Source organism: Cyprinodon variegatus, unplaced genomic scaffold (assembly GCF_000732505.1).
Source record: "Cyprinodon variegatus isolate N-32 unplaced genomic scaffold, C_variegatus-1.0 Scaffold1618, whole genome shotgun sequence".
NCBI classification, from domain to species: domain Eukaryota; kingdom Metazoa; phylum Chordata; class Actinopteri; order Cyprinodontiformes; family Cyprinodontidae; genus Cyprinodon; species Cyprinodon variegatus.
In genome coordinates this window covers 48,818-59,769 of record NW_015152071.1, presented here as the reverse complement: position 1 = coordinate 59,769, position 10,952 = coordinate 48,818, and the positions used below count along the sequence as shown (strand labels likewise).

At 44.0% G+C, this 10,952-nt stretch overlaps 1 protein-coding gene across 1 annotated transcript in view; it reads right to left on the bottom strand.

The window, feature by feature from the left end:
- The window catches only part of LOC107104111 (protein NLRC3-like), a 38,988-nt gene that overhangs the window by 23,791 nt on the left and 4,245 nt on the right, over nucleotides 1–10,952 (bottom strand). Inside the window, exon 3 of the mRNA XM_015404027.1 lies at nucleotides 242–2,030. Coding sequence (XP_015259513.1) covers nucleotides 242–2,030 — 1,789 coding nt within the window. The remainder of the gene's footprint in view (nucleotides 1–241; nucleotides 2,031–10,952) is intronic.

Genomic DNA, 10,952 nt, shown 5'->3' with positions numbered 1-10,952 from the left:
TGGAGCTATATGCAAGTGAAAATCGTGCCCCTACGCACATCAAGGAAGAGCATGTGTTGCAAGTCAATAACTTGAGGCAATTAACTGTTTTTTTTAGAAAAATTTAACAAATCTGACAGTATTGTCTCTATAAAGGGCTTTGAGATCACACGTGTTGAGATGACACTCTTATGTGTATGTGTAAAACAATGTACCATAGATGTTTGTGGTTCGGTTTTTTACATGAAGCCCCCAGACTCACCGAGCCTTTCTGCAGTTCAAAATAGCTGGCATTAGTCTATGTCGTCCCTCATCTGTTGTGTTGTACTTCTCTAGGTCCAACTCATCCAGAACCACCTCTGACATCTGCAGCATATAGGCCAGAGCTGAGCACTGAATCTCTGAAAGCTTTTTTGATCTTTTCTTTGATTTGAGGAACTGTTGAATCTCCTGATAAACTGAGAGGTCCCCCATTTCCACCAAAGAGTGGAAGGTATTAATGGCTGCATCTGGACAGCCATTACCGTTTTTTATCTCCTTAAGATTGCTGATTATTTTTTTCATGGTTTTTGGATTGTTTTCAATTTGACCCAGCAGGCCTCCTAAGAGTCTCTGGTTAGATTCAACAAGGAGGCCATGAAGAAAGCGTGCAAACAGTTCGAGGTGGAGATTTTCAATTTTGAAGGTTTCCTTCATAACTCTCAACAGAAAATCGTCCAGAAATGTTTCAGTGTAGTCTTTTCCCAGGAAGCGTCTCAGTACCTCTGTGTTCCTGCTAGTGAAAGCGTGGAGCATGTAGACTGCAGCCAGAAACTCTTGGACACTCAGATGAACAAAGCTGTAAACTGGTGTCTGGAAGATCAAGCTTTCTCTTTTGAAGATCTCTGTAAAAACCCCTGAGCACACCAAGGCCTCTTTTACATCCAGACCAACCTGCTCCAGGTCCTCTTGATAGAACACAATGTTTTTTTCTATCAGATGGTCATATGCTAGCCTCCCCAGGTTCAGAAGAACTTTCTTGTCAGCCTCCATCAACTCTTGCAGACTTCTACCATGCCCTTCATGGTACTTTTTCTTCTTCCTCCTGATCTGGACCAGCAGAAAGTGTGAGTACATGTCAGTCACAGTCTTGGGCAGCTCTCCTCTCTGCTCTGTGGTCATCAGATCATCTAGAACGATAGCCGTGATCCAGCAGAAGACGGGGATTCCACATATGACATTAAGGCTCCTGCAGGTCTTGATGTGAGAGATGATTATGCTGGCCTTCTCCTCTTCATCATTGAACCTCCTTCTGAAGTACTCCTCCTTCTGGGCGTTTGTGAAGCCTCGTACCTCTGTTACCCTGGAAACAAAGGAAGGAGGGATCTTATTGGATGCCGCAGGTCGGGAAGTTATCCAGACCAGAGCCGAGGGAAGCAGGTTCCCCTTGATGAGGTTCATTATCAGAACATTGACTGATGACTTCTGTGTGATGTCAGAAACAAGTCCACTGTTGTTGAAGTCCAGAGAAAGTCTGCTTTCATCCAGGCCATCAAAAATGAAGAGAAGCTTCCAGACAGCCAGCTTCTCTGCTGGGAGGTTCTGGAGGGTTGGATGGAAAACATGGAGCAGCGTGAGAAGACTGTGCTGCTGATCTCTGATCAGGTTCAGCTCCCTGAAGGAAAGCAGAACCACCGCACTGACATCCTGGTTCTCCAAGCCCTCTGCCCAGTCCAGTGTGAACTTCTGTACTGAGAAGGTTTTTCCAGCACCAGCAACACCGTAGGTCAGAACTACTCTGATTGGTCCGTGTTGGTCAGCTGAGGCTTTAAATATGTCATGGTATCTGATGGGAGTATCATGGAAGTTCTGGATTTTGGAAACTTTCTCCAGTTGCTTCACCTCATGTGGCATAATTGCCTCTTCATTTAGTCCCTCTGTGATGTAGAGATCAGTGTAGATTCTGTTTAGGAGGGTTCTACTTCCTGTTTCATCACTTCCTTCAGTCACGCTTTCACACCTTCTCCTTAGGCTGGTCTTATGTTGTACTACAACCCCCTGCTGACCAATATCTGCTGAAACAAAGAAAACAAAAAATAGTGATAAAGTTTGAAACAAACCATCTGGAACATTAGAAGGTGTTATCCTTTGAATGTCTATTCCTTCACATTATGTGATGCTAAACAAGTCAATCTTTTATTGGAACCAGATCCTTTTTATCAGCTGTTATACTGTACACAGTTTTTATACCTTTCTTTTGTGGCCAATGTTCTGTTCACTCTCTGGATCTTATTCATAAAGCAGAGACAATCAATACCATTTATAATGGATATTCTTCCAAGAACCTCAAGAACATCAGCTACAGAATAGATTAAGTTAAAGAAAATGGTTTCCTTATCATTCTCTCTCTCTGAGTGAATAGCGGAGTTCATGGAGCTTGAGATGGGAGTTAGAGCCCTGCACTCCCGTGGTACTCCCGCGGGACCCAACGCAAAGCAGTGCGGCGCGGGACAAATATTGAAAGCTCATTGCGGGAGCAGGCGGGTGGCAGAGCGCACAGTGCAGGCGCGGGCGGGAGCAGTGATAAGCGGCAGTCCCGCAAACTAAAAACATGTTTTAAAATGTAAAAAAAAGTAAAATAAAGTCATAAATTATCAGTCTATGTCTTATCATATCATATATATGCATCACAATATGTTGGATATTGCAGCTCATGCCACATAACACGTGCCATGCACTATGCAGTGAAGAAACGGCCAGTAATGTGCTCAGCTAAGCACAGCATGTTCAATTCCTCAAACTAATGACACAAATTGCCTTGAGCAGTAGGCGAACGTCGGAATCATGCGAGAATTGCGGGCAGGAGCGGGACAAACTATTATAGGTGCGGGCGGAGTGGGACTGAAAATCCTAATTCTTTGCGAGAGTGGGCGGGAGTGGGAGTGTCAGAGTGAGTGTTTTTTTGAGTGTTCTTTCTACCTTTTTTTCCCGTAAGGTGTTTTTTAAACACTTTCTTCTTCATACTGTTTATCTGTTCTTAAGTTAATGTCAAGAAAGGTGCTGTTAAATAAAATGTATTATTATTATTATTATTATTAATTTGTGGGTGTTCCATACTGATCTGGTAGCTCTTGCTACCGGCTCAGTTTGGTGTTTTGGCATCATGCCCGATGCGGAGTTTGAAATGTTGACACATCAGCATGCTATCAAAATCATACCGACAGTGAATTGTTCAGTAGAGGAGGCAGCCTTAGCTGTTGGAGGAGTGATGGGTTGTGATAGTGTGAAATCTGCTTCCCGTATGAAAGGAGCAATTGTGATCTTTTTTGATAACATCTAAAGTGAATTTTTTGGTTGAAAGGGAACTTTCAACCATATCATTCACTTTAGATGTGATCAAAAAAGATCACAATTGCTCCTTTCATTCATGACACCTTCACCCCCATCCTCCCACTGGTTACTCGAGCTAAAAAGATTATCATCTCAGTTGAACCTCCATTTATTAAAAATGATCTCCTTGTTAAGGAGTTGTCACGCTATGGACAACTAGTTTCACCCATAAAGATGGTTTCTTTGGGCTTTAAATCTGTGCTTCTCAAACATGTCGTTTCATAGAAGACAGGTATTAATTATCCTAAAAGACCCAACTAATGAGCTTAACCTGTCCTTTAATTTCAGAGTCGATGGGTTTAATTATATGGTTTTTGCTTCCTCCAAGAACATGAAATGTTTTGGCTGTGGTGCAGAAGCTCATATAATCCCATAGTGCCCAGCGAGCACTGCAAAAGTTTATTGCCTTGGGAGGGAAGTGGAGCTGGCCAGACCTCGGCTGGATGATCTTGTTAAGCTCGCTGCCTATTTGGGAATAAAATCTGTTTGATTTGTCGGTCAGCTTTTGTGCTACTGGTTAAGTAGTTAAGTGAACCTGAATGTTCGCTTTTGACTGATTATTATGACTGTTCTGTGTCACCAAATCTGTTGGATCCTTTTCCATCCTTCAGACTGTTTCCTGGAATGAAGAACTGCTCTGGCCCTTTTTTTGGATTCGGTGGACAATAAAAGAATCTCCCTAGAGGGAACTTCTGGAAAAGTTATCTATAGGATGATTGTAAAAAACTGTCAATCAACACCAACTGAATGGACACAGTAAAACATTATGGGGAACTCATTTCTCTTTAAAACCTGAATTCAAACCTGAATGGAAATTGTTGCATAAGCCTCCTCTAACAAAAAAAAAAAAAAAAAACATGTAGATTTAAAATGGAGAATCCTTCCTGGTATTGTAGCTGTTAACTCTTTTGTTTCTGTTATTAATCCCTCTGTGGAAGAAAAATTTCCATTTTGTGAAGAGAGAGAAACATTGTTTTTTTTTTACTGTGTTCGTCTGTCGGCTCTTTTTGTGCTTTTGAGAACTATTTTCAGCAGATATGGAGAAATGTTCACTAAACATGGATTTATTTGTGGATTTAAATTCACACCCCTAAAAAAGTGTAAATGTCAATTAATATTTTTTTTTGTTAGGACAGATTCAAATGGCTGTGTACATAATTAGAAAGAGAAATGTGGTGGAAGTGTGGAATCTTGACTTTTTTTTTATTAATCTGGTGAAGTCTAGGCTATTGCTTGAATTAAATTTTTACAAATCAGTTTCAGATTTAGATACTTTCTATGGCATCTGGAGTTATGGGAAAGTAGTGTGGTAGGAGGAGAACTCATTTTTGGAAATGTAATAATGTAATGTATTCTGTGGTGTATGTTTTTTCTTTTTCTTTTTGGTTGGAATTTCTGTTACATAGTTTGTGATACTATGTTGATTATTAAAAAAATGTGTTAAATAGAAATTTAAAATCTCTCTCTCTCTCTTTCTAGAGTGCCCATGTGTGAGTGTCGGTTGCATGTGTGGAGTGGCAGAAGAACAAGTGTGAGGTTTTTTAAAGGTTTAAACTTAACTTTTTATAATGGTGTTTCATTAGTTTTGCACATTTTCACTGGTGCTTTAATAGTGAATTTTTCAGCAGGTGATGGCTGGAAAAAGTTACAGTGCTGCTGGCTTTAGGAGCCTTTCATGTAGACACGGTATTAAAATGCCAGTTGCCATGGATTTTTCAATAGAGGAGTGTCGTTTGGCTGTAGGGAAACTTTTTGGGTTGAAAGTGGAAAGGCAGTGTCCAGGATGAACAATGCAGTGGACTCGATTGACAAGATGAACAGCGTAGTTGAGAGTGGAATAGTTTTGAGAAATACGCAAACTACTGTTTTCCTTTAATGAACCTTACCAAAAAAATCATCCTGTCTAATTTTCCACCTTTCATCATGATGTGTTGCTGAAGGATTTTTCACATCATGGTCAAGTCGAGTTGACAACGAAAATGCTCCTGTCGGGTTGCAAATGAGCAAAGTTGATACATGTTGTTTCTTTTAGAAGACAAGTGTTTATGATTCTCAAAAATGATATTGAGGTATTTAGCATAGTAATGAAATTTAAGGGTGATGGCCATGATTTCACAATTGTGGAAAACTATTATTTTCACAATGGAAATAAAGTGTTTTGGATGTAACCAGGAGGGCTATTCAGTTTGTAATTGCCCTGAAAATATTCAAAAAGAGATTGTTCAGGTTAATGCAAATCCAGAGCCAGGGACATCAGCGGATACTGTGAATGGAACTACAGTGGGTGCAACTGGGGAGGGAGCTGCGGTGGCTGCCACTGGGGATATAACTTGAGAAATTGACGCTGGGAAAGGAGTGTCAACAGGAGAGCAAATGCAGCTTGTGTCAGGACAAATGATCAAACATCTTCCAGGTTTTGTCTCCAGAGGGGCACCAGGCAGGGATGCTTGAGCATCTAGCTGCTACAATCAGACAAACTAATGTGGTTAATGTCACGATCTTGGCGCTGATGGTTTGGTTTTTTTTCTTTACTCCTTGCTCAGCTGTCTTATTGGTTCTGCGGCTGATTATCACCGATCATTTCCACCTGGTTCCTCTAATATTTAAGTTGTGTGTTTGCCTCCCATCAGGGCCAAGTTATTTGTGTGTTTTGGTGTGACATTTCCGAGCAATCTTTAGTCTGTCTGTTTCCCTGATTATGACCAGTTTTCTGTCCTGTGGATCTCGAGTTTTGCCTTCCCCCTGTCTGCTCTGTTTGTCGCATCTGGTCCTGGATTCTACCGGCTTCTGAACCTGGAACTGTCTTCTGACTTCGGCCTCGGATTTCCCTTCTGGACTCTGTTGCTGCTCGGCATCGGCTGGCGCCTGCTCCCCTCGCTCTCTAGGAACTCTGGGGGTGTCGCCCGCCGCAACTGCAGTCAAACCTCCCTCCTGGATTCTGCTGTGTTCTTCGCCAACGGACTCAACTTTGAATCAGGCCAGTGACTAGCTCCAAGTCGTATTCAGCTCCTCATCCAGTCTCTGACCTGTATTCTCCTATCCCTGCAGAGATCCGCCCCCCAGCAGATGAGCAGCCCCGCTAACCTGTTTGTTTAATAAACGCTTTGAACTTTCCCACTGCCTGTCTCGCCTTGAATTCTGGGTCCAACATTCAGAGATCATTACAGAATAACCTGGCCTAAACATGGACCCATCGGCAGACGGGCAGTGGCGAAATGACGTGGATCAAAGCATTTCCCGTCTAGAATCAGGCATGGAGGAGATCTTTGATTACCTGCGTAATCAGGCTGCTCCAGCTTCTCCGCCTGTGACAGCTGCCGCTCAGCATTGATCAGGGGATCCTGATCAATGCAGAGCTTTCCTGACTCAGTGCGAGATTCATTTTGAGTTACAGCCCTCTGCTTTCCCTTCTGATCGTGCCAGGGTGGCTATGTTATATCTCTGTTAGTGGGAAAGCCTAAATTATGGGGAACGTCAGAGTGGCTGAAAAATCCTGAACTCTGCAGCTCTTATGACGATTTTTCTTTGGAACTAATCCGAGTTTTTTGCCCAGTTCTTCCAAGTAGGGAAGCCTCCCGGGGACTATTGACTCTCAGACAGGGAGATCGGTCAGTGATGGAGTACATCACTGACTTCCACCTGCTGTCTGCCGACTGTTCATGGAATGAGGACGCCCTCATGGATGTTTTTTCCTTTGGGCTGCGGGAAAGCATCAAAGATGAGCTTTCGATCTGCGACTACCCCTGGACTCTGAAGCAGCTGGAAGACCTTGCCAACAGGATTGACCTTCGCCTCACTGAGCGTCGGAGGGAGAGGAGAGCACTGATGACCGCCTTCCCTCAACCTGCTCTTCACTCCGCACCCTATGCTCCTACGTCGGCCCCTGGTCCGGCTCGGATGCCGGAGCCCGAACCGATGCAGCTGGGATGCACATGTCTCTCCAAGGAGGAGAGAGCAAGTCGCATCAGCCGTCATCTCTGTCTGTACTGTGGCAGTGATGGACACTTCCTCAGTTCTTGTCCTTCTAGGGGTAAAACTAGGATGGGACGCACCAGCCTCCCCAGCTCTTCTGTTACCTAAGACTCGTGTTGTTACTTTCAGAACCCCAGATCCTCCAGTAACCTCAGCCCCGGCGCCCCCGGAGCCTGGACCAGAATTTTTTTTTACCCCTTCTTCTGAGTCTGGTTTGGTGGATTTCTTTTATGGAGATAGAGGAGACCTTTTTCCCTTCCGTTCACCTCCACCCACCCGATTCAGAGAGGGGGGCCCTACCTTCACGGTCAGGCGCCTCCTCAGGTCTAGGAGGATAGGCAGTGGGCTCCAGTATTTGGTTGACTGGGAGGGTTATGGACCCAGGGAAACGTCCTGGATTCCGGCCCGGTTGATCTGGGATCAGGACCCCCACTACGGGGATCGTCCTGATCAGCCTGTTGGGGCGTCTGGAACCCGCCCTTGAAGGGATGGTTCTGTCATGATCTTGGCGCTGATGGTTTGGTTTTTTCCTTTGCTCCTTGCTCCCCTGTCTAATTGGTTCTGCGGCTGATTATCACTGATCATTTCCACCTGGTTCCTCTACTATTCAAGTTGTGTGTTTGCCTCCCATCAGTGCCAGGTTATTTGTGTGTTTTGGTGAAACGTTTCCGAGCAACCTTTAGTCTGTCTGTTTTCCTGATTATGACCAGTTTTCTGTCCTGAGGATCTCGAGTTTTGCCTTGCCCCTGTCTGCTCTGTTTGTTGCATCTGGTCCACATCCAGTCACTGACCTGTTTTCTCCTATCCCTGCAGTGATCCGCCCCGCAGCAGACGAGCAGCCCCGCGCACCTGTTTGTTAAATAAACGCTTTGAACTATCTCACTGCCTCTCTCGCCTTGAATTCTGGGTCCAACATTCTGAGATCATTACAGTTAAAGGTATAAAAGGCATGAAAATAGAGCATAAAATTAGTCTTTACGCAGATGATGTATTACTTTATCTCCAGGACTCAAACACTTGCCTCTCTCAAGTGATTAGATTACTAGAATCTTTCTCAAAAGTCTCAGAATACTCTATAAATTGGTCTAAATCTATAGTACTACCAATTAATTGCTCTCTACAGAATCCCTCAGGTCAATTGCAATCAGGAAATATCCTGTGGAAATATCCCATGGCCGGATCCACTTCAGGGGGGCTGGCTGCGGCAGAGTACATGGACTCGTCCCCACGGCCCCCGGGGGCTCCTGTATTGCGGTGGCTGGGGGATTTCCTCTGGGCCATCTCTCCTCCTCCCTTGGTGGGGGGTTGGATTTCCTGGGTTGGCCCCTCCTGGGCGCCTTTGCTCTTGGGGTCCCTTTGGGCGTTTGTGGCTTTGGGTACCCCGGCGCTTGCCTTGGTGCTCTGGAGGGGCGCCTCTTTGGCTCTTCACAACCACTAGTGAGCATTTTTCCTTTGGATAAACTTTACATGCACAAATGCACTCTCATAAACAATTACAGGTGCTTGGTCCCAGGTACTTAGAGATTCATTTCCATACAGAAAGCCCATATTCTTACATTCAGTTACCACAGTATACATGTCAGTTTAAACAATACTACTTATATTTTTTTATTAAAAACCATTAAAAATAGAAAGCTGGCTCCTTGGTTTAATGCAGAGCTGCACAATGTGAAGCTAAATGCTAGGAAACTGGAGATAAAATGGCGCTCCACAGGCCTACGAGAATCCTACCTAGTCTGGAAAAATTGTTTACTGCTGTATAAGAGGAGCCTTTGTAAAGCAAGAGCAGCAAATTTTCCCTCATTAATTGAGGAGAATAAGAATAGTCCTATCAACCCATCAACACTAAACTTTGCATTTAGATGTTGGAGCTTGGCCTGTTTTCCAGTGTAGTCCTGTTTCTCTAACTGTGACTAACTGGATGTGCTCTCTTCATCCTCTTACATGGGAGCTGGCACGGAGCTTGTCTGCCTGGCTGTGAGTTTCCCGGACGGGGCCGCCTGTGGAGCTGGTTGACAGCTGCCATCGTCAAATATACACTATTTTAAAAACAGTGGGGTTTGTGGTCTTGAACAGATGAGTTTCTAGCTTCGATTTTTGCAGAGGTAAAGTTTCAATATTACACATATCAGGTGGGAGTGAATTCCAGAGTTTGGGGTTTGGCCTGTTTTCAATCTAGTTCTATTTCTCTTTTAGACCTCGCTATAGGCACAGGTTTTACTGTGGCTCAGTTCTCGTTTGTTTAACAGTTTCTTTCCCAGACAGAGCCACCTGTGGAGCTAATTAACCATTAGCTTCCCTTACTTAGAAAGTATTTTTGGATCAGTCATTTTATGTTTCTTTTGTATGTGTGCTTCTGTTCCCCTCAAATGAGCTTGAAATAACTATTAATCCCAAAGGAAATAGGAATAGGCTAATGTTAGGGTTACTCAATGAGCTTCCCCTGATGTCCAATGGCTTCCACAGAGCTGAATTAAGGTCAAAAGACTGCAAACTCACTCACGATCAACACTAGCCATTAGTAACTGGAATCAATTTTGTAGGATGTGTGGTACTTACGAAAGCTCCAAGTGAATGCTTCAGGGGTACATTCTATTATGTCAAAATGTTCCAAGATAATGCAAGTTTCAGGTCAAGTCTGATCTGTGTATTTTATATCCTTTTCTTAGTAGGGTTCGGGGGGTTGGGGGGTCTGGTTGTTTGTTAAATCCGTTCCCATGGTTACTGTTGGTAATTCACTAAGATGTTATGGTTTGAAATCATGCATGGAACGGAAGGTTCCCCTTCTTAAAGCAGCCCAAGTCAAGGCCCGTCTGCAGTTAATGAGCATCTGGATGTACCAGAGGAGTCATGGGAGAAAGTCATGGGGTCAGATGAGACCAAAATAGAACTTTATGGTCATAATTCCACTAACCCTGTTTGGAGGAAGAAGAATGATGAGGACCATCCCAAGAACACCATCTCTACTGTGAAGCATGGGGGTGGTAGCATCAAGCTGTGGGGGTGTATTTCTGCACATGGGACTGGGAGACTGCAATGTATTAAGGAGAGGATGAGCGGGGCCATGAATTGCCAGATTCTGGGGAACAACCTCCTTCCCTTAGTTAGAGCATTGAAGATGGGTGGAGGCTTGGTCTTCCAGCATTACAATGACCCAAAGCACACAGCCCTGATAACCAAGGAGTGGCTCTGGAAGAAGCAGATTTAGGTTGTGGCGTGGCCTAGCCAGTCTGCAGACCTAAACCCAATAGAGAATCTTTGGAGGGAGGTCAAACTCCATGTTTCTCAGCGACAGCCCAGAAACCTGACTGAGCTAGAGATCTGTGTGGAGGAGTGGGCCAAAATCCCTCCTACAGGATGTGCAAACCTGGTGAAAAACTACAGGAAACGTTTGACCTCTGGAACTGCAAACAAAGGCTACTGTACCAAATGTTAACATTGATTTTCTCAGGTGTTCAAATACTTATTTGCACATAAATCACACAAATAAAACAGTAAAAAAAAAAACATACATTGTGATTTCTGGATTTTTTAGATTATGTCTCTCATAGTGGACACGCACCTACTGTACCATACCATACCAAATTTATTTATGAAGCACTTTATGCACCGGACAGGACCAAAGTGCTGTA